Consider the following 27288-nt stretch of genomic DNA (forward strand, 5'->3'; position numbering starts at 1 on the left):
ACTACTGGTACATAACTACTGTTTCCAATGTATGCTGTCAATTTTTGATACATTATTTGAATTGTCAACAAACTTAGGACATAGAGGACTAATTTTACCGGCTGTGTACAGTGATGTAGTAAAAGTCATGTCTCCATTTTACAAAAATGAATTGTTTCTCATTATGTCAGTTTTCAGTACAGTCAAATCTGTGTTAGTGATCACCTCTATATAATCACTCCTATAATGAACACTTTTACATTTCCAAAGCAAAACATATTAGCACCCTGTCTATAAGGTTTTTTTTTTTATAAATTGCCTTGATTGATCACACAAGTTTGACTGTATATGATTTGTTATGTACTTTCCTCTGTGCATGACTTTTTAGCTCCGCTGTCGACTTTGTCGAGCGGAGTTTATCATATGAGTGATTGTCCGTCGTCCATGTCAATGTTTTACTTTTTCGACTTCTTCTTGGAAACTACAAGCCTGAATGCTTCATTTCATGATATCTTCAATTCTCTAATTTTGATGAATATTTTTCTCACACAAGCTATTCAAATCTCTCAGCTCACAGTTCTTTCTAAGCTTTCTTTGATTTTGTTTTATTTATCCAATTTGGTCAAATTAATTCCATTATCTATGTGTATTAAAGTAGAAATATTTGTAACGCAATTACCTGCCATTGGAAGCTATTACAAAAGAATTAAAAACCAGACAGACACTGTGATGTATTTGTAAATTTATTTACACATCTGTTCACACACATTTATCAACACTCTTGTAAATAAATAACATTTATGTACATGTACAACCAAATGAAAATGTTAAAGAGATATATATATATACACACACACATTGTATCCTTATCGTGTCCCAGTCCTTGATATATATTACATTCTCATTGCAATTGATGGTTCAATAATTACCAATGCTACAGCAACCTAGTTGATAAATTGCTATTTACCTGTAATCCCTCCCTCCCTTAGTTGGACAATAGACCTTAAAATGAGGTCTATGGTTGGACTACCTGCTTTTTGCTAAAACAGTAATTTTTCATTAGCAATTCAACCACCAGCCAGAAAACTACAACATGATCAAATGTGATCAATCCATTTTAATGTTTCTTTTTAATGGCAAGAAATAAAACAAATTAACACCTTTGAGTCTTACAATTTAGCCACCTCCCAAAATAATTATTTGGTCATGGGATCAATGAACAGAAAAATTGCAGTACCGACAATCTGTCAGAAGTTTACACTTTCATTAATGTTTTATTTCAATTTTGGTAAAAATGTGTAATCGTTCTCAATTTTTTTTATTTATTAGTCTGTGCTATGTGTAAATGTTGATAATGATATGTTGATTTCCCATGAACACTGATTTTAAGATGGCAGCTAATCGCTAGTCTCAACTGGCTTGAAAAGCTAATTGAAAATTTATGTCGTTACACATGTCAATCATAACTCTTGCTCCAATCGTACATTTTATTTGTGCAAGATTTGATTACAAACTAGTGCCAACTTTTCTAAGGTTCGCAGAGTTTACATTCTACTTGCCCTTCGCTGATTTAATGCAAAATTTCACATTTTTTTTTTATTCCTATAAAATAAGGTCATGAACAATAATACTGTCATGCACACAATAAATTATTAAACACTTAGAAACTACATTCAAAATTGTCAAGTGATTGCTTGCATATACCGTTGGGTAATTAAAATTTGATTTATTAAATCTTATAATTCAACTACTTTCAAATCATTATTGCACAGAAAATTTATGGAAAGAAGTATTTGATAATACACGTTACGTTAAGTTCTATTTACATAATAGGGTTCATAGTACTAGTTTGACCACATGTTTTCCATTATGGAAATATTAATGGTACAATAAAAATACTAGTCTTGTTTGAGCAAAAAGCTCAAGTATTAGACAACTTCAAAGTATACCGGTAATTTGACAATACAGTCGGCTATATACAGATAAACAGTGATTAAAATTTTATTAAAAAGGACTGTGTCATGCAGTTTAACAAATTTTGTTGAGGACGTTTTATCTTGTGTCAAATCACACGTAATAAGATCATTAAAAAGCAACAAAATGCTCAATGAACATAAATGGAGTAATTTATCCGATACTAACGGAATGTCAGTGACTTTCACAAAATTTTTTCACCAATACCTTAAAATCGTTAAATCATGATTTCCGAGCAGCAGAAATTAATCGGTGTACAGTATACTGGTGTAAAATATGGTCTAATAATACTACCATCGTCTAGAATCTATGCATAGTCTTGAGGTTTGCAAGACAGACCTCTGAGCATCATCAGTAGTCTATTCAAGCATCACATATGAAAGGTCAAACTAGTATATTAAGTAAAACCATGGTCCTGTGGTAAAACATTCTATTCATTGTCCAGTTTAGCTTACGAGCCAATGAAAACATATTCAAACATTGTATATTACGACATAGACCTTAAAAAATATATTGTATTTTTAAGGTCTATGATTACAGGCAGGTGAAATATGAACTATTGGAAGTAAAAATCCAGTTGACAAGTTTAAATGAAGCATGCAGCTAGGGATTACCCCATAATCATACCCACTCTTCAAAAGATTAACAATGCTTACGATGACGGCATTTACAATTAAAGTTTGATTAATATCTGACCATGATTACAATTACTGTGTATAAATGCTAAATGTATTGCAGAGGGTCTGCAATGTAGACATCAAAAAACAACTAGATTCTAGGCTATGTAGCAACTAAAACATCATAAATCTTCTGAAAAAACACTAACTGAATAATTACTTAATTCTGAATTGAATGAAACTGATTAAATAGGCTAAACAACTAGCTCTTTCAAAAGACGTGAAATGTGTGGATGGAATAAGTCATAAGGCACACCAACAATGATTTCATTGCAAACCTATTTTAAGTAATTAGCTCAAGGTACAAGACCACTAAACTTAAATATGGTCTTCATTTGTCTAGTATTGCAATTAAGGAATTCACAGTGAGGTATGGAGCTTTACTTGTTTTGAGATCAATATTTCTTATTAAACTATTAAATTCTCAATGCAAATTTTACATATTATGCAACATATTAATCAGCAAAATCTTGCATCGATAGGTACCTAATGTATTGGAAATGCCCTTCTGTGAATTCTATGTACAAGACAGCATGAAATTATCATGCAATAGTAAGATGGTTAAATTTGTATCTTTACCAGTATCATAGGCTGCAAAACGATATACAAGAATACTTTGTATATTATATTGTACAGTTGTTACATCGAACGAAAATGTTGTCTCAAATGTTCATACACTTCTGTAACTATTTTTTTTACTCTACTAGTGAATTTATAAACATTGGTTGACTTTTTATTATAGTTTTGCAACATTGTAGACTTGGTGTGTTGGCAAAATGCACAATTTCAATTGCTGTCACTGAGATTTGAAATGCAGCTGGTGTTTCAAAGTCCACAGCATATGCAATTTGACTTTGACTGGCAGTTTTGATAGTGTTACTGACAATTTCACAGTGTTTCAAGTTGATCATCATATCATACATTGAATTTTACACACATTATTTGTAAGTAATTCAAACTAAGCAGATCGATGAAAATGTCTGCATTGTGCACGGTTCTAAGTATTGTGACCATGCATCATACAAAACTTGATTCCGAGAGGATTCTTGTTTCTGAATTTGATGTTATCACACTGACAGTGTAAATGTCAGGAGTTTACTAAAATTGTTATCACCTACAAAGTAATCATGCTGCCTACTTCGATGATACCAAGACTATCAATTATCTACAATATTGAAAAAACAATCAAGACAATACAAACTCATTAGTGAAGCCAGAAAACAATTACAGAATGAAGTGTATAAGCATCAAGACAAAAAATTCTCTTGTAATAACAGATCCACTACTGTAGAATACTTTATTTTTCGCTTGAAATTAATTTTCACTGAAGTAATGATTCAGTGAAAATAAAATCCAGCGAATATATTTTAAATTCAACTTGTCAAAAATCAGTGAAAATAAATTCCGAACAAAACACCGAAAATGTCGTTCAATTCCAGCTTAAATAATGTATTTTACAGTATATGGATGTAACACATACCTTTGCTCTATTATAAGTATATAATTGTCTATGACTAAAATAAGTTATACATGTTCTATTGGAAAATACAGTACATGCCAAGTCATATAAAAATTAAAAAAAATACTTTACTGCAAAGACCTCACAAAACACATGCAAATAATTATCATGTTGATAATATAGATATACATTAGAGACCATACATTTCAAGTATACTTTATAAAGCATTATATGTATAATTGCATATTAGTGGTTTGTGCATTCTTTGGCCCCAGGTCTTACATAGCTGTTAATCTTTTCAACACCAGTCTTCATCAAATTTTCTTGCACATTTTTTTCATATTTTTAGCTCCGCTGTCGACACAGCGGAGCTGTTCATATTACTGATTGTCTGTCGTCGTCATCTATCATCGTCAACTTTACAATTTCAACTCAACCGCAATTCAAAATGTTTTCAAATTTGATATGCAAGTATCTTGGATAGTTCTTTCTCAGATTTGTTCATTTTATGTCAAAATCTCAGATTCGCTATTTATGGTGAATATTTTTGTCATTTTTGGTAAAAACTGATATTTTAGACTTCTTGTTAAAAACCACAAATCCAATTGCTTTGATATTACATATATAGGTACTACATGTGGACCTCTCTCAGATTTATTCGTTTCGTGATGATATCTTTAATTCTTTAATTTTGATGAATATTTTTGTCATTTTTGGTAAAAAGCAATATTTTTGACTTGTTAGAAACCACAAGTCAAAATTTGCATCAATTTTAAGATTTTGCTCAATAAATTTGGCTATTTTTGTTCAAATCTTTTATTTTGTGAACTGGTGGTGAAAAGGTTAATGGGGCCAACATGAGAAAACGCACAAAGTGATAATGGACGGAGTAATAATAAAGTACTGCTTTTCCTAAATTGAAAGTAAACATTCAATAGAATATTTTACTTATTTAATTCTACTCATACTGATATCAGAAGGTTTTACAGTATCTACATGGCAGTTTTCAGTTCATTTTGGTGTACAATTTATATTACACTTCTAAATAAAGGAAATATACCAGTAAAAAATTATATGGAATGTAAAGGAGGAACAGTATTATAATTAAAATGCAAAGTAAGCAGTGGATTAAAATGTCCAATCATTATACGCCAATCAATTATATTAACAGAGAGTTTTTCGCATTATTGCAAAAAAATCAATATTCTATTAAAAAAAATTTTTTTTCCCATTATTGAGTAAGAATAATCAATATTCTATTAATAGTGTGTTCTCTGCATAATTGAGTAAACATACCAGTAGTCCCCCCATTCATGCAAAACAGACTATCAATATTTACTATCAATGAGGTATCTATTCACAAACTGGCAATACATATATTGAACCGAACATTAAAAAAAATAGTTGCCAATCAGCCATCTTTGATCATATTGGGGAACAAACTGACATGCATCTATTCCATCTTTGGACTAAGCAGTTCATCCGAGAAATAGTGAATACAAATATGTATGAATTAGAACCACAGAAACTTGTTTCAAACAGGCAGGCTTATATACTCTTGATTTAAGCAATATAAAATCAACATTCCTAACTTATGCACAATTAATTTACAAAACATAATTAAAAAATTAAATGATTATTATCATCCTCACTACATTATTCCAATCCAAATCCTTCAGCGTTGGAGATCGCTATTATCAATTTCTGCTTGAGTTGTTTTCTCGTCCTATAAGGTGGTAGGCATAACTGGTTGAAACATGTGTGCGCCATCGGTAACCTGTTGAAAGAAAGATGTTCATAACGACTTTAGCATAATCTAGAAACAGATGATTGTATTTTTGTATTGGAGGAGTGTAAATTATGGGATGGAATTGATTACTGTAAAATACTTATTTTAGCTGGAATTATTTTTCGCTGAAGAAGACTTTTTGGGTGTTAAGGTATATTAGCTGGATTTTATTTTCACTGAAGCATTCCTTCAGCAAAAATTTATTCCAAGCAAAAATAAAGTATTTTACAGTATGTGAGATTCAAATGCATCATGCAGCACCCATTCAAATATATTTTACACATAATGTACATGTCACGTCAAACTTTACATGACAACTGATTTGTATGACAATTGTAATATGCTTTAACTTTTTCACCACCAGAAATTCTCACCCAAATTTATCTTCACTTTTTTCTTATATTCTTCAATATTTCTGAATGAATCTTAATCTTGGAGCCAACAGATGAAATTTAGGTCAATTTTCAGTTTTTACTAAACAAGTCATTGTCAATGTCATTGTCTTCGTCATGTGTTTAGTGACTTTGTCAAATAATGAAAAGCATAGTCAAATTATGTTTAAATATTAGTATTTAGCATATTAGCCACAAATGTGCATGAAACAGGTATAAAGTTTGAATGAAATTGATGAAGGCATGTCCAAGAAACGGTTGATGACATGTTTGAATTTTATTCGTTTTTGACGTAAATGGCCGCCATTCGGCTAAATTTCGATGAAAACGAAAAATAATTGAAAACAACATTTAACCCATCATATCTTGCCTTTGTACAAAATTTAACCCAAATCTGTATAACCATCTCTGTAAAATGAGCCGAACGCTCGTAAAAAATTAAATGGCCGAATCACGAAAAAAATGACATGCATCAGTAATCCACTATGACTGATGTCAATGCCAAGTTTGAATGAAATCGATCAAGGCATGTTCGAGAAACAGTTGATGGCATGTTCAAATGTTGATTTTTGGTGTTTTGGGGTCAAAAATGGCCACTGGTCAGTCAAAGGTCAACCAAATATGAATATAAAAAATAAATTGATGTGCACATGTCTGCCATTATGACTTGTCTTTGTACCAGCTTTCAAGAAAATCTGTCTAGGCGTCTCTGAGAAAAGACTACAGACGCAGAAACGGAAGGACGGAAGGACGGAACCCAAAACATAAGTCCTCATTTCGGACTACGTCTGACAGGGACTAATAAAATTGGCTATTTTGTCCCAATCTTATGAAAGAAAGTGCAGACTATATTGTGAATTTGTGATGAAAAGAGGGGACTGGTGGTGAAAAAAGGGGACCTGTGGTGAAAAGAGGGAACTGGTGATGAAAAGAGGGGACTGATGGTGAAAAGACTATGCCAGATGAGTACATGTATTGATTCAAAGCTACAAATTGGTCACCAATCCAGAGTGCCTGATATTTGGTCCAGCATTCGACTGATAACATTTGTTACGATTTATGGTAAAATAACTATCGGTACTATTGGGAATGATTTACGTAACACAATATATTAATTTGAACAAAGTTTCCAGAATAAGTTTTAAAAATATTTCTAATTTTTATTTGTCAAGTCAAACATCCTCATGATACTTAATTATTAACATGGCGTAAAATCACTAATTGTCTCTTATGAAAGACATGAAGCGTGTTGCGATAATCTGAGACAATGTATTCATGAACAAGAATTCATATAAAATACTCACATATCTGGTGATGTATCTACTCTCATTATCTTAAAAGACATCTCAGACATTCCTCCGATCGGTATCCTATCACTGCCAGTGGTAAATAACAGCAATTTCTTTTGCATATGCAGCGGAAACGACTTTACAGTCTCCCAGAAATATCTATGAACGAAAACCAGTTCTATATTATGAATATCGCCCTCTAGTGACATGACAACAGTATCTCTTGTTTTTATATGTATGGTTTCAGGGTATCCTCGGGGGCGGACATCCGGGCATTTTCACCGCCTGGCAACCCGCGGCGGTGAAAACAAAGGCCCAAAACTCGCAGAAAACGGTACTTTGGGATGATTGTTGAGACTCCTCTGAACAGTGCAACAAGATTAGCCCTACGTGTGTAACATATATAAATTTGGCCGTTCGGGATTACTTCAAAGTTGAGTTTGTGTTGTTTTCTCGAATTTTCACCGACTCTACCGGCGTTCCACAGCAGCGCGCAAAGAGCCCATAGAAATGCATGTACAGTGGTGCGCGTCGTAGCAACGTGGAACGTCTTGTGACGTAGCTCCGCCCCCGAGGATACATTTTGTAATACTTTCAGTGGCATCTCCTCCAAATACTGCTTCTCACAATAAGTAGTTGATTTTCTATTTACTGTGCAATCTTGTGCAATGTGCAGATCAAACCTCTGCCAACAAAATCAAATGTTTTGATTTTTAATTTCTTTTTTTAATGGTTCACTGTCACAATACTGAGTGAAACACACACACATTTGAGATACTCTTACTTCATCAAAATTTTCCACCATCAAATGTGTACAGCACACTATTAAGCGCCAAATACCCCAAAAACTACTTCCAAATCCCATGCATTTTTTGACGTACCACGACTCTATGACCTTTGTTTGTGTTGTTTTCTCGTTTGATTTCATGCATACCGCATGATCTTGGCAAGGTCGGAAATCGTGTTTTGAAGCGGTATTAGAGCTCTGTATTTATCATGTAGCAGGTGTATGAATTCCTGTAAATGACTTATGTATTTTATTTGTATGTATTTACGCATTGTATAAACCATATTGTAACTACTGTAAAATCTGTATTAGAAGCCGCGGCTTCTATTAAAATGGTACAAAGCAACAGAGGGAATGCGGCTTATATTAGAGCATCTACACATATGAAAAATGATGAATTTTTGGTTCTCAATTGTACAAAAAGATTGGATGCGACTTCTATTAGGGATGCGGCTTCTAATACAGATTTTATGGTACATAGTACCAATAAAAACAAACCTGATCATGGCATCATGTCGTTTGTAACCTTCATAGGTGGCAACTTTTTCAAGTTCCTCTAGATTGAGATTTGGATTGCCACAAACCAATATTTCTACTTCTTCAGGTTTCAACATGAGAAGTGCATTAGACGCACAGACACTGTGAAACCCATAATAGAATGCAGCAAACTGGTGGTACACTGAGTCAGTCAAAATGTAATTTACATACAAATTAACATATTCTGAAAATAAAATGAAATACAAATTGTCACTATCCTTGTTGTTTAACAGTAAACAAAATCAAGATGAGTCAGGAATTTTGAATCAGAATTTGAATGACACAATGTATAATGTAGGTGTAAAGTTTGACTGCAAGCAGTCAAGACATGTCAGAGATATGGCTCTGCAATACAAAATGTCCATCAGACAACCATTCTGAATCCAATCTGTTAGTTATCAAATTTAAGATGTATAGTTTTGTTTATGGTAATATAGTTGAAACATAAACATGTTAGCAGCATGTTTCCAAAAGCAAATGCTTGATTATTGTGATTTTTTAACATTAAAATGGTTGACATTCAGTCATCTTGTATCTTATCATTGAACAAATACTTGTCCATATTGGGAGATACATGTATTACTCTGAAACAGCATTAATTAAAACAAAATGGCCACTGGTTGTCGATTTTAAATCCGATCTGAAAAACAAAATGATGCGCATCAAGGTATGTACCAAGTTTGAACAAAATCTTTTTGTAAACTGTGTCCGAAAGGAGACCAAAAAAGAATGTGCATCTGGATCCCATTATGTTCAATGTATGTACCAAGTTTGAACAAAATCTTTTTGTAAACTGTGTCCAAAAGGGGATTAAAAAAGAATGTGCATCTAGATCCCATTATGTTCAATGTAAGTACCAAGTTTGAACAAAATCTTTTTGTAAACTGTGTCCGAAAGGAGACCAAAAAAGAATGTGCATCTGGATCCCATTATGTTCAATGTATGTACCAAGTTTGAACAAAATCTTTTTGTAAACTGTGTCCGAAAGGGGATTAAAAAAGAATGTGCATCTAGATCCCATTATGTTCAATGTAAGTACCAAGTTTGAACAAAATCTTTTTGTAAACTGTGTCCGAAAGGGAATTAAAAAAGAATGAATCTAGATCCCATTATGTTCAATGTATGTACCAAGTTTGAATGATGGCTATCCTTGTATGTGATACATGATGTATATATAAAACCAAATGGATCTCAGTCTGCCATTTTGAATCAAATCTGAAAAACTATTATGTTCAAGCTATCTATGTATGACAGAGATTCAGGTCAAGAATAGCAGAAATGCTAGATTTTAGTTAGCAGCTGGCTGAGAGAATCAAATACAAACATCCTTAATTGCAAAGTGAACACGCTAACTACTGTACCACACAAAGTTGAAACAGACACATATACTAGTAGACATTACCTTGTCTGTTTTCATTAGTAACAGGGATGTTTTCTCCGTTTGCCTTCAGAGGACGTGTTACAACAGTACCATAGGCTTGCATATTAATCTGTTGACAAATACATGCACATACAGAAGTATTATTCCCCAAGTGGTATATGTTATTTAAAAGGGGAAGCTGTCAATCCCTGGGCTTGCACAAGGGAATCATGGGACAACATTATTTATAATGTTTATACTATTTGTTTTCCATTGTAATTTTAATCAAGTTAGTACATTTTCAACAAGATTAGGTTTAACAGAAGGTGCTCATTTACAAAAACACTACACCATTTTAAAAATACCTCAGTATGTATTAAATGGGAATTCATCTTTATTAGCTGATTTGAGATTATACATATATAAATTGTGAGATGTTTATTAAAATAACAAAATATTGAAAAATTATTTTTAAGTTATTCTTGGCATCTGACAACAGGCTCCTGACAAGGACAATAAATGCTTATTTGGTTATAATACAGTTGTTGTCTTTCTCACATCATAATGAGGCAATTGTTTTAGCTCTATCATTATCACTTTCCAGTAATTAGAATTAACTGCATCATTGTAGATTCACTATTTCTTCATCATAGCAATGATTCATGCTAATAAATTAATATCAATTTCTGGAATGTTTATTGTTATTAGAAAACTACTGTTCACCTGAAATGTGAGACATAAATCTTCCTCCACATCGCCTTCATACTCCAATAATTCCTTCAAACCATGTGCTAAATCCTGTAAACACAAATGTACAAATAAAATATTGTAAAACAAGTTTTTCTAGCTAGCATGTTATGTCTACTAACACTAATTAATCCATAATTTTGCTAATAATATTTTTCAAGATGTTGCTAATTCTAAATAAAATTTATTTACATAATAAGATTGTTAGCCTTTATTAAGATTCTGTTAATTCATAGATTATAAAGTCAAATTCACAAAAATAGCATGTAGCTACATGTATGTATTTTAACATGTTTTGCAGTATGTAGCATTTTCATTAATTTCGCACAGTTTGGTGTTACATTTTATTTGCAATTCAAGGTTAGATCGACATGAGGTGGGGGTTTCTGTAATTATCAAAAACCTAGTTTTCTAATTGCGCTGAGCAAGCTACCATTTTCAGATCACTATAATGGTATTTGCTCCAGCCAATCACAAGTCATTTATTTCAATCTATCAGCAACTTTTGTTTCCTAACCAATCAGTGTCAAGATCATAAATTCTACTGATTCTATCTTCCAATGAAAATATCTTAAATAGTAATCTACATCATATATTAATTCTTTGACTGCCATAATTTTTCATGTTAAATTTTGGTGCAACTTTGTTTATATATATGTCTAAAATTCTTGTTAATTTTGGCTACAGATCTTTTGGGTTTTATTTTGGTTAAGTTGAAACCTTGAAAAAAGAAATCTTTGTTAATTGACTTACCGGATGTAATGCAGCTAAGTCATCTAGAGTGAATGTAGCCCTTCCAACAGATGACCTAGGATTGTTGTACGGTACAACTGCTGGACTTAATAACTTTTTATAAGTAGCTAGCGGGAAGTGTATATCTAATATAATGCTGTTATACACCGCTAGTCCCATTAACTATAAATTTACAGTTAAGAAGCAAAACACAATTGATGTGGAATTTCTACTTTCACTGATTTAAGTCTTTAACACATAGCCTGAATTTTCTATTCTATTCTATATGCATATGTTGTGGTAATTCGTTAAGCTGAACATTTCCTGGCAAAACCCAGCACCTAAAACTGCATTTCCTAACTTCTACCGGAAGTTTTATTCTATTTCTAACAAATGAACAATCACATCCAGGGTTCAGAGGTCATTCATGTCTGGGCAGAACTACCGGTATTGGTAGATTCAGTAAAAGAAAACACATATTCAGGTATCACCCATAACTGCAAATCATTTTTTTGTTCTGCCTCAATGAAAAACCTAGATAAACCCAAACCAAACCTCCTAATGCAAGAATCATCAGAATTAATCTGGACATAGCAAATCAAAAGATAGATTGAAACATTAAATTTAACATTAAAACATTATAAACCTTCAACACGAGTAATTATTTTAATTTCTCAGTTTTCTAAACAAATTACATTGAATTCCAGTAATAAATACAATAAATAAAAGGATACCACTCCCACAAGATTGAATTCTTGCATAGAATCAGTACATGCATGGTTAAACCAAAAACAATGTGATTTATGATCATAGGAGAACATACCTGAAAAGTAAAAACATAAATGTCAACTTCTGATTGGTTAATAATACAGTCAATCAATTTTTGATTGGTCAGATATGTCATGTGACTTGAAAAGTAGTCATCAGTGTTTAGAATGCAGCCAACATCCATCAAACATATTTTTTGTTTTAGTATATTATATTTTGAAATATGAAAATATGAAACCAAGCATGTGAAAGATATTACTGTTTAGTTAAATCAAATGTGGAAGGAGGGGGGGGGGTCAGTCATCATTTAAGATTTTTTTTATCTCACCATATTCTTGTCTGAAAATCTTTCGTAAAAGCAGAAGGAACCACTCTTTGGTGAGCCCGCCCATATCCAGACCAGGTTCACCTGCGAAGGTCACTCGCAATTTCTTTTTTAAATCAACTTTCTGAGCAGCAATCTGTGAAAAATAAATAGATCAACAAATTTGTTGATTCATGGATAATACTAGCCCATGACATCAATCATATCAACCAGCTTTACGAACAAGTCATGATCTTTTAATCACGTTACCAACTCTGAGAGCTAACAAGTCATTGTTAATAACAAAATCCCCATCCAAAATTTTGTGATCTGACATATCAATTTGATGCTGATGAAGTCATTAAGATTAGATTGAAACCATTAATAGGAGATGGATTTGTACAAAATTATGATTTAGTGCTTTTACACAAGAATTGGACATTGGGCAGTCATACTGAATCAAATTACAAAAATAATGTTCATGTTGATGTATCTATTGGTATACTGTCTTTGTACAAAATTTATAGAAAAACGTTCATTGCATTCAAGAGAAAGTAGCATGGGTACCATGAAAAACAAAATGGCCACTAGTCGGCCATATTTGTTCCAATCATGAAAAAAATATGACGTGCACCTATAACCCTATATGTATAATCACCATATCAACTTTGATCCAAATCGGCCCAGTCATCTCCGAGAAACTGCTGCGGACACGTTTAGGTATCAGAAATAGCAAATTTTACATCCAAAATGGCCGCCAGTCGGCCATTTTTTTCTCTGATCATAAAGTATGTAGGACATTATGTATTGTCTTCATGTGAAGTTTGAATGGAATCTGTCAATGGGTGTTCGAGATATAGCTCCGGGCGTACGGACGGACGGACGGACAGAACAACCCAAATTAATAGCCCCCGTTTTCGGACTTCATGTGAACAGACTAAAAAACAGAGAAATAATAATTTTATAAAACCAGGCTTACAATTTACTTATGTTAATAAAGCACAATATCTAAAGTGTCTGTGGACTTTCATTTAAAATTTGTCGTTCTCAATGTCCTGTTAAAAATAAGCATAACACAACAACATGTACCTGAATATTACAACAATTCCCATACCATATCAGCTAGGGATACTTCACACTAAACATGACAACTGTGAATCATAGCAGTGTGGAGTAGCATAAAACAAAAGGTAAAGTAAAATTGAACTCTTGAGGGCAGTATTGAAATTAGGAGTGTGTATTGGAAAACTAATACTAGTATTGCCAGTCATGTACAGTTACAGTAAATTTGTGGGCAAATAAAATTGAATAATGATAATAGTATATTATACTTCAACTTACTTCATGAAGAGAGTCATGCACTAAATGTGACCTTCTGACCTTAAGGTTCAAAAACAACATGCCCATATCAGGAATCTGTCGTTGCTGCACCTTAGCAACAAGGCTCCGCTGCAAATCAATAATGTGAACATTATTATTATTCAGCACATTACTGTTCATACAATATGCCTACTTGCTTTCTTTGAAATTACCCAAGCAAGTATAGCAACATAAAAAGAGTCCATTTTCTTAGTAATGCCTATCTGAATATAAACAAGATTTTGGGCTTATTGTATTTTATATATTTTTTTTTAAATGTGTATTTAATTATTTTTTTGCAAGAGATTTTTTTAAGTTTTTATAATCATGAATGAATGGAGCAATAGCTAAGATAACACCAAATATATGAGATAAAAAAAATAATAAAAACAAGCAGCCTGTTGGCTAGGATAGCTCCACTGTGAGCGATGGACATTTCAATTAAAGAACTGAAGACATCATTAGAAAATGAACAATATGTATAGTATCAAAACAATGGGACTTATGTTTTTAACAAGAAGTCGAAAATATCACTTTTTACCAAAAATTACAAAAATATTCACCAAAATTAAAAAGTCAAATATATAGAGGTTCACATGTAGTACCTATATATATAATATCAAAGCAATCAGACTTGCTGTTTTTAACAAGAAGACGAAAATATCACTTTTTACAAAAAATGACAAAAATATTCACCAAAATTAGAGAATTGAAGATATCATCATGAAATGAACAAATCTGAGAGAGGTCCACATGTAGTACCTATATATATAATATCAAAGCAATCAGACTTGCTGTTTTTAACAAGAAGACGAAAATATCACTTTTTACAAAAAATGACAAAAATATTCACCAAAATTAGAGAATTGAAGATATCATCATGAAATGAACAAATCTGAGAGAGGTCCACATGTAGTACCTATATATATAATATCAAAGCAATCAGACTTGCTGTTTTTAATAAGAAGACGAAAATATCACTTTTTACAAAAAATGACAAAAATATTCACCAAAATTAGAGAATTGAAGATATCATCATGAAATGAACAAATCTGAAAGAGGTCCACATGTAGTACCTATATATATAATATCAAAGCAATCAGACTTGCTGTTTTTAACAAGAAGACGAAAATATCACTTTTTACAAAAAATGACAAAAATATTCACCAAAATTAGAGAATTGAAGATATCATCATGAAATGAACAAATCTGAGAGAGGTCCACATGTAGTACCTACATGTATATATATAATATCAAAGCAATCAGACTTGCTGTTTTTAACAAGAAGACGAAAATATCACTTTTTACAAAAAATGACAAAAATATTCACCAAAATTAGAAAATTGAAGATATCATCATGAAATGAACAAATCTGAGAGAGGTCCACATGTAGTACCTATATATAAAATATCAAAGCAATCAGACTTGCAGTTTTTAACAAGAAGTCGAAAATATCACTTTTTACAAAAAATGACAAAAATATTCACCAAAATTAGTGAATTGAAGATATCAACATGAAATGAACAAACCTAAGAGAGGTCTACTCAAGGTACATATACACCAAGTATCAAAGCATTCAGGCTTGTAGTTTTCAAGAAGAAGTCGAAAAAGTAAAAATTTGACACGAACAACGAACAATCACTCATATGATAAGCTCCGCTCATCTAAGTCGCCAGCAGTTTAATCAGGTTGATAACTGACCTCTCAACAAGCTGGATATTTTAGTGGCAAAATAAATGACCTATTTGCTCTTCTATTTTAATAGAACCAAAATATAAAATTTCTCTTATTGTATGCTTACCACCTTTGTCATTTATGTAAACGTAATTGCTACTAATAGAGAAAATATGTCACGCACTAATGGAAATAAAAAAATGCAGACTGCCAACTTTTGTGATTCACAGCGACCTTCACATTTAAGCACAAAGATACGGGAGACTGAACTTTTAATAAAAAATAAAATTCAGGAAACATATCAAGCAATGCAACTGTTCATGAAATTATTTCCCATTGGAAGTTACGCCATAAATTGTTAGCGCTATTGTGCTATGGAACATGTATGGTAAATACTAGTAGAGACAAAAAAACTCTGTACATTGACAGAATTGGTTGCCATGGCTACTTATTGCCGATTAATTCTCCTATAATTGTTTTCCAATGAAGCTTCATAAAGGAGTCTGATGCCAAACCCACGCACAGAGGGTCAAACACATGTTCATAAACAAGCAGCCTCTCGGCTGAGATAGCTCCGCTGTTAGCAAGGCACATTTCAATTAAAGAACTGAAGATATCATTAGAAAACGAACAATATGTATAGTATGTATAGCAATCGGACTTGCTGTTTTTAACAAGAATTCAAAAATATCACTTTTTACCAAAAATGACAAATATTCATCAAAATTAGAAGATAATTGAAGATATCATCACGAAATGAACAAATCTGAGAGAGGTCCACATGTAGTACCTATATATGTAATATCAAAGCAATTGGACATGCGGTTTTTAACAAGAAGTCAAAAATATCACTTTTTACCAAAAATTACAAAAATATTCACCAAAATTAGAGAATTGAAGATATCATTACAAAATGAACAAATCTGAGAGAGGTCCACATGTAGTATCTATATATGTAATATCAAAGCAATTGGACTTGCGGTTTTTAACAAGAAGTTGGAAATATCACTTTTTACCAAAAATTACAAAAATATTCACCAAAATTAGAGAATTAAAGATATCATCACGAAATGAACAAATCTGAGAGAGGTCTACCCCAGGTACATACACACCAAGTATCAAAGCATTCAGGCTTGCAGTTTTCAAGAAGAAGTCGAAAAAGTAAAACATTGATACGGACGCCGACGAACAATCACTCATATGATAAGCTCCACTCGACAAAGTCAACAGCGGAGCTAATAAAAGAAAGTGCTCTCAAAGAATGTCAAAACAATTACTTAATGCTCCATAGTATCTTAACCCTTTGATTGCCAAAGTAAACTTTTTGTCAACTTTTAAAAAATAAATCTGTATAATTTTTTTCCATATATTGTGAAAATTATCAAGACCTATAGCCAATTAAAAATAAAGTTTATTAAATTATGGAAAAGTATGTCGAAATTTGCAAAACATTGCACCAAAATGATTTAAGCCCACCATCTCCCTTGATCCCTTCTTTCACCTATATTTGCAAGATACTTGTTATAACTAAACTCTTTTATAAAATGAATTAATCAATAACGAGATAGAAAGCTTATATAAATTGCTACTTATAAGTGGATTGGGTTGTATTCATAAAACATTCACTATGAATTAAGCTAAAATATTTGTGTCACAAAGAAGACATAAGGCCTGATTGTTGATTTGAAATAAATCATTTAAAAGCATCTGCACACAATTATTATTATTATTTATTTCATAATGCTTTAATGAAAAAAAAACCAGAATATTTAATTGATGCTGCCATGCCTTTATACATGTACTTTTATTATCAGGATTTAGAAAATGAAGGTGAGAGAGAAAGAAGCCATGAAGGGTGTGATGGGGAAAGAAGGGTGGTGATGGGGAAAGGAGGGTGTTAATGGAGAAAGGAGGGTGGCAATTAGGAAAGGAGGGTGGCAATTAGGAAAGGAGGGTGGTAATGAGGAAAGATGGATAGAGATGAAGAAAGAAGGGTAGTGATGAGAGAAGTGATGAGAGAAGTGATGAGGGAAGTGATGAGGGAAGTGATGAGAGAAGTGATGAGAGAAGTGATGAGAGAAGTGATGAGAGAAGTGATGAGAGAAGTGATGAGAGAAGTGATGAGGGAAGTGATGAGGGAGGAAGGGTGTTGATGAGGAAATGAGGGTGGCGATGAAGAAAAGTAAGTGGTGATGAAGGGTAGTGATGAAGGAAGGAAGGAGGTGATAAGGGAAGAAGGGAAGAAGGGTGGTGAGAAGAAAGAAGGGTATTAATACTACAACATAATATTTATTTTATTTTTCTGTATTGATTAATATTTCTATTGCTATATACTGAAAGAAATGCATATTTCTAAAGATGCAATAAACAATTATTATTATTATGATGATTATTATAATACTAAAAAAACTCACCCTAGCCATTATTATCATTTGCTGTTCTGAATCTTTCTGCATTATTGTCCTCTTTGCTGCTAAGCTCAGAATGTATGGATATTGACAGAAAGTAAACCTGTAATAAGAAACAAACATCAAATACTCTCCAAGTTAAAGATCAGTTATCATTAGTGCACATACATATCACACATATCCAACTGTTACGTCAGTTTAATACCTTGATTAAAATACTTTAAACTGAGATTACATAATTATGTACTCCACTGTCCACTTTATTGTGTGCTAAATCGGCACATATACCAACGATGCAAGTAATTGAGTGAATTCATTTTCACACTAACTACGGTATATGCCCACATACAAGTTTCAAGCAGCAAAGTTATACTTACATTTGACTGGATGATGGTTTTTGCCATGCATAGTACTCTGACATCAGGTCCATATTATCCAGGGTAGAATTGTAGAAATCTGTATATGGGATAATGGGCGGAGTAGACAATGTATTGGCAGCATCTAGAATGGAAAGAAATAACTGATAATTACACACTTATCACTTTTTTTAAGGATTCCCCCACTAATTCTTGGTGAATGTGTGCATGATTTTCCTACAATTGTTTTTCCTAGTTATTAATTTTAAGAAAACTACAAATACACAGTATTTCCAATCTAGAATTAAATTATTGTTAAAAGACTTACTGGTCTGAGCTGTAAACTAAAAAGGAACTCATGAGTATTTAACAATTTATTCTTTTGTGAATTACCGGACACTCTTGCGAATATTAATTTTTCAATATGGCTGACAAAGAAAACGCACATACATCTTTTAAATACACAATGAAACAAACAAACTACTGTGTGTGTGTGGGGGTGGGGGTGTTGGGTGAAAATTAGGTTAGCTGGTTAGTGCCATAAATATTTGATATAAGTGATTTGAAAATCACAGAAATTAGCATACAATAAAAACGAATACAGTAAAACAATTACTGGCAGAAGAAATTGTTACTGAGTTATAATTAAAATATTCACCCTTGTATTCAGAATGAGGGAGGGGAGCCCCCCCCCCCACATTTTGAAAAACAAAATCCCCACTTTTTTAGTATGATGGGAGAATTTCCCCTTTTTTTCCAAATCCAGGGGAGTCAATGTATAGGTTATTTTAATGAATACTGTAATTAATTTGAACCATAACCATAACTGTCTTCATCCACAGCTGTTTTAAGGACATTAATGACAGAATAAAATGTTATTAATAAGCTTTAGTTTTAATTATGGTATCTTTTGAAGAAAGAATAAAAAAAATTAATATCCCATTAGCTTGATTAACAGCGCATTTGACATAAATTAAAAATTAGTAATAATATAAATGGCTTATTAAAATGTGACTTATTTTAACCATACACCTACGTCTGTCATTTACATATACCTATATAAAGTACATGCATTGCTAGCAGAGCAAATACACTAATAAAGTTAATAGTGTAAGTTAATGGCACACATTCCTCATCTGATTATGACCTACTCCAAATTTTGTTCAACATCCTAATTTATGACATTTGATTCTATTGTTAGTATGCCAACACTTTGGTAACGAATGTTAATAACTGTAACGTTTTAGCAGCTTACATCAAAACAGATTTACAAGCCGTCTAATACAGGTGATGAAATGTAATATTTATGACGTACACATAAAATGAGATGCGAATGAGATGCGAATGAGATGCAAATGAGATGCAAATGAGATGCTAATAATATAAAGATCAAATTTCGCAATATACAATGCATTCGCACTGCAAAATTCAATGAATGAACTTACATGGCAGTGCTAACACTTTAGTTGCAGATGGTATCCACCACGTACATTTATTCATAGGTGGTAATTCAGCGGGGTGCGGTGGGAACAACCTCACTGAGATAAACTGCAACAATCTCTGGACGAGAGCTTTAAAATTCTCTGGTGATAGTCTGCAAAAAAATAAGAATTTCACTATTATTAAAGTACCAATATGCTACCATGCAGAAGACAGAAAACCTCAGCTCCCAGAGTAGTTGCAGACAGAGCCAGATGGAGATCTCTTCAAGTGTTGGCAGACATGGAGAGGATTGAATGAGAACTAATACTTAGTATGCTAATACCCAAACTCATTTTATCCACAAAGTTTGTTTTGAAACAAGTACATGTAATTGCATTACATAGTCCTTGTGTGTTCTCAAGTTTAAAAAATGTCCGATGTATGAGTGAAGTTTAAATGTGAACGGTCAGAGATATAGTCCAAAACTGCATATTCACTAACATGGTGACCAGCTGGCAATTTTGAATCTGAACTGACAGACAAAATGACATGCATCAAGGTCCTATAACAATCGAAGAATGTACCAAATTTGAATAAAATTTCTCACAACCAGATCCAGTTCCGAAACGGTAAAAGTGCTTGATTTTGGTGAATTTTTAATATTAATATTGTCATCATATAAAGTCTTGAGTATACGTATATAGCTATGGTTACGGAGGATTAACAGCATCACAGAAAACAGTGACCTTTGCGTAAATAGCAATTAAAGGTTAAATAATAGTATGACACTAGCAAATGGCTTGAAGAAAACACTTAGCAGTTTGTTCACAGACTTAAGTTAACATTTCAAAAAAATGTAAGTTTGTCTTGCAATTCTGTGACCTTGCAATTTGCATGATTTTGAATTTATAGATCTTCCTCGCATGTCACACCAGTGCTATACTCTCTCTGTCATTAGTAAATGTGGTAAATTGAGATTTTTTTCCAAAAGTTACTGAATATCCCGAGATTAATTGGTAAAAATCTGTTTTTAGAGCGCACCCAGCAGCTGCAAACAGTCATCCTATAAATCCTTGATAACACCAATAATTTATATTTATCATGAACAGATGTTTGCACGATTTTTTTACATTTCAGTTATTGTATTATATACTTCCTGAATACAATTATAAATTTTATATTTTGATTGTGTTTAAATAGAAAATTGTAGACTTTGTCATGAAATGAACAGTTTTTAATGTTAGTGATATGGGTTTTTTAAACATAAATACTGGTAGCATTTTTACACTTAAAATCACATATACTAATATTGCATTTATTGAAAAATTAATGAAATATAACTTATTTTGACAATAGATATACCTCCATCATTTACATATATGGTACTTATAATAGAGTTGTATATTGTATACTGGATCATTACATTTATGTGATGTTTTTTGAGATGCTTATTTTGACCATATACACACTTATATCATTAAAATAAGTACCAGGGTACATGCACTTCTAATAGAGCCAAAACGGTATATATTGAACTAAACGATAATAAGAGCCTTTTGGTCTACTTGATTTTAGGTTTCGTTAACGCATTCTTTTGGCGACAAGATATTAGGATCAATATGAATCAATAGCAATCAATAACGCCAGGGACTTACACACAGAGTGAATGAAATCCACAAACAAAGGCTGATGTATAGACGTAGATAATGCAGACAATTACATCCACAATGCAGCTGTGTTCAAGTAAGTAGTATGCGTAAATTCAAGACAGTTTAAGCATATAATGGTAACGCGATCAATTATCCGTGAAAAAATATTGCATCATAGATCAGGTTTTATAGCCATTTGGAGACAATTTGGCTTTCTAAAATGTCAGAAATAATGTGTGAATTTTATAACCGTAAAATTTTCACTAAAACAGCCCAAATAATACTGTAATATGCAAAAAAAACATTAGTCGTACATTTTCGGTTACTTTCTTGTACATTTTATAGAGAAAGGTATTAGAGATGATTTTTTATTGACGTTATTTGGCTATTACTGTACATGGATGTGATGTAATTGAGTAGCAGTGTAACATTTCATGGGAATCTTTAAGACAGTGAGACACAGTGACTATCGTGTTAATTTCAACTGCGTTAAATTTGATTTCATGGTAATTTATAGCAGTGAAAAGTAAAAGGTTTACAATGTGCAAATTGCAGGAAATTTGCTCTTAAATTATCACAGCACTCAGAAATTGTGAATCCACAAAATGTCAGAACCTGTACAATTCAAATGGGATAACCTGAAAGAACAAGCCATGCATGGCATAGTCCCTGTTAGTTATCAAATTTAAGATATATAGTTTTGTTTATAATTATACAGTTTGAACACAAACATGTCAGAGATATGGATCCAGAAGCTAATGCTTGATTATGATGAATTTTTAACATTAAAATGATTGACATTCAGTCATCTTGTATCTGATCGTCAAATGAGTACTTGTCCCTATTGAGAGATATTGCTCTGGAACAGCATTAATTAAAACAGTCTGCCATTTTGAATCCGATCCAAAAAACAAAGTGATGTGCATCAAGGCACCATAATGTCTAATGAATGTACCAAGTTTGAACAAAACCCATCTGTAAACAGCCAAGAAATGCTTGATTTTGATGATTTTTCAGCACAAAAACGGCCGCCATTCAGCCATCCTGAATCAGATCATGAAATAAAGTCATGTGCGTATGTATATAAATATTATGTATGATGTATGTGTGAAGTTTGAATGTAATCAGTTTAGGCATATCTATAGGTCGATCTGAACACACGCAAGGACACACGCACGCACACACATAGGTCAACTCATAAGTCCTCGCTTTCGAACAGTGTTCGAATGGGAGCTAAAAATACTGGTATAGACAATTGTACTGCTGAAATTTACCTTAATCGTAGGATTGAGAAAGTAGTAGTGTAAAATACTGTTTTTGTTATCACAAAATATAATTTGAATGAGTAGAACATGCAATGACATACTATACACGTAATATGTCAAAACACCATTGACCCGGTGAAAACCAAAATTTAATTTTGTCACCTAAAAATAAAAAACCTGCAACATTTTCTTAATAATTTTCCAAAAGATTTAAAATAAAACATATATTCATTCAAAATCAAAAAAGAAATTATTAAAAAGAATACATAAAAAAATGTTCATATATAGGATCATAAACATAAAAAGTATCATCACCGATGACAATAAAACTGATTGACAGACATGTTTTCATTAGTTACTACATAACACATTGAAAATTACACACCCAGTGTCTTTTCTTTAATTTACTTACAGTTTGAACCAATGCACTAGAAAATGATGGTCCTGGTCGGGCAGGGCGGCCATCTGTCGTAATAGATGCGCAAATATGACATAGGTAGATATACCCGTAAACTGTGGATTCTGGGAGAAGAAAAAACAAAAGATTTTATGTTTAAGGCACTTGAAGCGGGTAAAAAAAATGAATGAATTTGATCTAAATTCATCTATAAGTCGAGGAATGTATAAAAAATAACCAACGATACCGTATTCATTATACTAGAATATTTATAAAGAGTAATGTACAACCCTTTTTTGGAGCCAAAGGTCTTATTGCATTTTAGCGAATTTTAGGGAAAATATACTTTTGTTTTTGTGGAATTTAACTTCAAAAGCAACTTAACTATACTGTGCTTTTTTATAGTGTTGATTAAACTCATATACTGTCTAGGTATTGTAAAAAATTGAATTCTGTGGCAAAATATGCACATACATTTACAGTTTGTAGTAGAACTGTGGACATAAGGAAAAAAGAACATTTGAAGTTGGCAACAAAATATAAAAAACATACTAGAAAATATAAAGTGTAAATATCATCACTAAACCAGCATAGTAAAAGTATTTATAATAATTTATTTAAAACACTTTCTATGAGTAATCATTCGGCCATCTAACAGTATTAATTATTTGTTGACATTTCCTTGTATATGTAACAAGACAGTGATCAACTTACTAAAACAATAAGCTGAAAAAATTACAATCCAAAAAGAACAAGGCATATTATATAATATCACTGTAATTTAATATTCCAATATATAAAAAAATATAATATGAACGGATTATGACATGAAAAGTTAAAAAAATAAAAAATTTAGACAATTTTAATAAGCATTCATGTAACACTCAGTTATAATTAATGGGCTAAGATGTTATTGAGAAACAAAAAAAAAGCAAAAACAAGCAGCCAGTTGGCATATATAGCTTTGCTATACTATATATTTGAAAATAGCATTTTTTACCAAAAATATTTAATTAAACTTATTATTACAAAATGAAAAAAAATTATCAGAGGTCCACTCAAAGCATATAAAATATCAAAGCATTTGGGCTAGCCATTTTAAAGAAAAGGTCGAAAATAGCATTTTCCCCTAAAAATCACAAAAATATTAGAGAAAATAAGGTATAATCCAAAAAGAAACAAATATGACTGAGGTCCACCCTAAGCTATATCAAAGTCATTGGCCTAGCCTTTTAAACAGGAAATCTGACAAAATGAACAGCTCCATATTTTTGACTAACTCAGCTAGCCATTTTCAAGAAAAAGTCAAAAACAACATTTTTTTTTTAACAAAAATGACAAAAATATTCGTCATAAATAAAGAATCGAAGATATCATCACAAAATCATTTTGCTCAAAACTCTTATCATTTTTTTTTCATACTTTTGCATTCTAGACAAGGTTCGACATAAGAAATCATTGATATCAGTTTTTGTCAACATGAATTCAGAATACAATTAATTGGAGATTACATCATCTGTTTGTAAATTAAGCCAGTTGACGTGAGTGACATCATGGGCTATAATTATCCATGAACCACAGGTGCATGGATAATACTGGTACATGCAGCCAGCTCTAGAAGTAAGTGAAATCCGAGTTTCAAAACAAAGAGTGATTTTATAGGACTACATGAATCATAAGTGTGTTTTTTGCTAAATTGGCATAATGTCTAAGTGTGTCGGTAGACATGCATTTGCAGTTACGACCACGGATGGTTTTCAAAATAAACTATTATTATAAGCTATTGTCATTGCACTATGCAAGTAATTGTTGATAACCAGTCTGAAATTCTTATACAGAAATGATAAAAATGTCATCTCTATATTATTTGGTTTTCTCTTTGTACTGTTCAAGCATTCACAGACTGATGATGTTTGCATATTTAGTTAAAAATATCAGTTGTAACACTGACCTAAAATCTGCTTAAAATACATTTGACCGGAGATTGACCAGAGCTGTACAATGATTACACCAATAACGACATAATAAGTATATTCCCTTGTGAATAATTAATCATATTACCTTCCTTAGGTAATGAGACTACATCATTACAACAATTATAGTCAGCCTGAGGCAGAGAATGTTCATAATCATACTGATCACACTGGTTGCCATGAAGACATACAAACAAAGCCGTGTTGCCTGGATACATATAAATTGTCAACTTACCTGTACCAGTATCAAATATGCTCGTAAATCATCTTTGCTACGTGGTCTGTCGAGAAATAAAAAAAAAAAAATGAAAGGAAATGAAATTTAATTAATTATGTTTCCTGTGGTCTTGCAAACTTTCATGACCTGGTTGTCATCACAACTGATCTAGACAACATCAGAAGGGATCGCAAGTCACATTTGGTTGATTTGATGTGAGGGTGTTGAGAGAAGTGACGTGGAGAGGAATATAAAATCCTTGTATGAACAAGGTATTCTGAGATCAACACATTTTACTATTTTAGCATCTTTCACCATCAACTAAGAGCCACTCAAAATAATTTGTTACATTTGAACCACCATCAAAAGCTACCAAGAGCCGAAATGTTTTCTCAATAAACACCATAATTGTTTTCATGACAATGCAATATTTTTAGGAAAGTAACATAAATAATGAAGATTAAAAAACACATCAAAACACCATGAAATGAAAATGTTTGAAAATTCAATGACACTTTCTGGATTGCAGAGTCTTGACTGGAACCTGGTTTCATTAAAAGTCATATTTATTTTTTATGTTGATATATAAAAAGCAAGTATAAAGAAGCCCTGAGTCACGGGAAGTGTCTGTGAGATATACTGATTGTTTAGTTTGGAAAATTCTTGAATTTTGTTTTGTTTGCTGCACTTGCCAGTTGACATTTTTGTTATCAAATACCATTGCGGTGAATACACATCTACCATAATTTGCATAAGAATACAATGAAATACTGGGAGAACCAATCATTAGACAGAATTTAAAGCTTGCTAAGAACATTTGTTTAACTTTGTTACGACGTTCTGTGCAATTTTCGTGAAGTCTGAAAAAAATCATCATAATGACAGAACCTATGTCATGGCCTCGACCTACCAATTGTGAGGTATGGAAGTTCTTTTCATGAGTGATACAGTGTAACCATGCTGTATTTCACTTGATCACTTAACTTATGAAAATACGGCTGCAGGATACACCACATAAATAATGAAAATAATAACCATACTGGTCGTAGTGAAACTATGGATTTATAGAATATAGTCACGGTGGTCGTTTCAGATGATGTCACTAGGTAATGAGATTCAAAATGATGTTCGATGCAGACAAACAAATAAATAACCAAAAAGTAATTTAGTGACAGATGAATTCATAACTTCTGTGAAAATAAAATAATTTCACTACCAAGATTATAAACTTGGGATTCACAACTACCGGTAATCACCAAAATCACTGCAGTTGAGGTTGAAGTTGCCATTCTTTGTATTTTTTGTATTTTGTATTTTTTCTTATTTTATTATGTAGATGTGTTTGAATAAAGTTATTATCATTATCATCTATGTATGAGACTTTACTTTTCTCTAACTTTATAGCTTTCTTTAAAAGTATTTTTTTCAGCAGAGCAATATATAGCATGTAAAAATAAAGCCATGGAAAAATTTCAAAACAAATGGGGTTTGTTAGTTGCGACATTAGGTGCATGACTATTCATTTCAATTACGACATCCTGCAAGATTATATTTATGACTAAGTGTACTTGCTTTTCATCTTCCTTTCTTAATTACTTGTCTTTGTAATTGTTTTTTTTGTAATTGTTGTGTGATAGAAAAAAAAAGTACTAAAAAAAAATGATTAAAAAAAATCATCTATGTATGATGTGCACATTTTGTAAATTGTTTCACGCTTGATAACATTCTGTCTTCAGCAAGAGCTAATAAATGTGACAAACACTATAGATTGTCT

General features: G+C 32.1%; 1 protein-coding gene across 1 annotated transcript in view; it reads right to left on the minus strand.

The window, feature by feature from the left end:
• Positions 1–709: 709 nt before the first annotated feature.
• The window catches only part of LOC100378131 (putative E3 ubiquitin-protein ligase HECTD2), a 42440-nt gene continuing 15861 nt past the window's right edge, over positions 710–27288 (minus strand). The window contains exons 5-18 of the mRNA XM_002738124.4: positions 25533–25578; positions 23340–23449; positions 20037–20185; positions 18613–18736; positions 18242–18338; positions 14136–14243; positions 12819–12951; positions 12457–12545; positions 11744–11905; positions 10967–11041; positions 10286–10373; positions 8845–9067; positions 7575–7718; positions 710–5866 (exon numbers count right to left, since the gene is read on the minus strand). Of these exons, the coding sequence (XP_002738170.1) occupies positions 5746–5866; positions 7575–7718; positions 8845–9067; positions 10286–10373; positions 10967–11041; positions 11744–11905; positions 12457–12545; positions 12819–12951; positions 14136–14243; positions 18242–18338; positions 18613–18736; positions 20037–20185; positions 23340–23449; positions 25533–25578 (1669 nt within the window). The 3' untranslated portion in view covers positions 710–5745. The remainder of the gene's footprint in view (positions 5867–7574; positions 7719–8844; positions 9068–10285; positions 10374–10966; positions 11042–11743; positions 11906–12456; positions 12546–12818; positions 12952–14135; positions 14244–18241; positions 18339–18612; positions 18737–20036; positions 20186–23339; positions 23450–25532; positions 25579–27288) is intronic.

Source organism: Saccoglossus kowalevskii, chromosome 10, assembly GCF_978046115.1.
Source record: "Saccoglossus kowalevskii chromosome 10, keSacKowa6.1, whole genome shotgun sequence".
In the NCBI taxonomy this organism is placed as follows: Eukaryota; Metazoa; Hemichordata; class Enteropneusta; family Harrimaniidae; genus Saccoglossus; species Saccoglossus kowalevskii.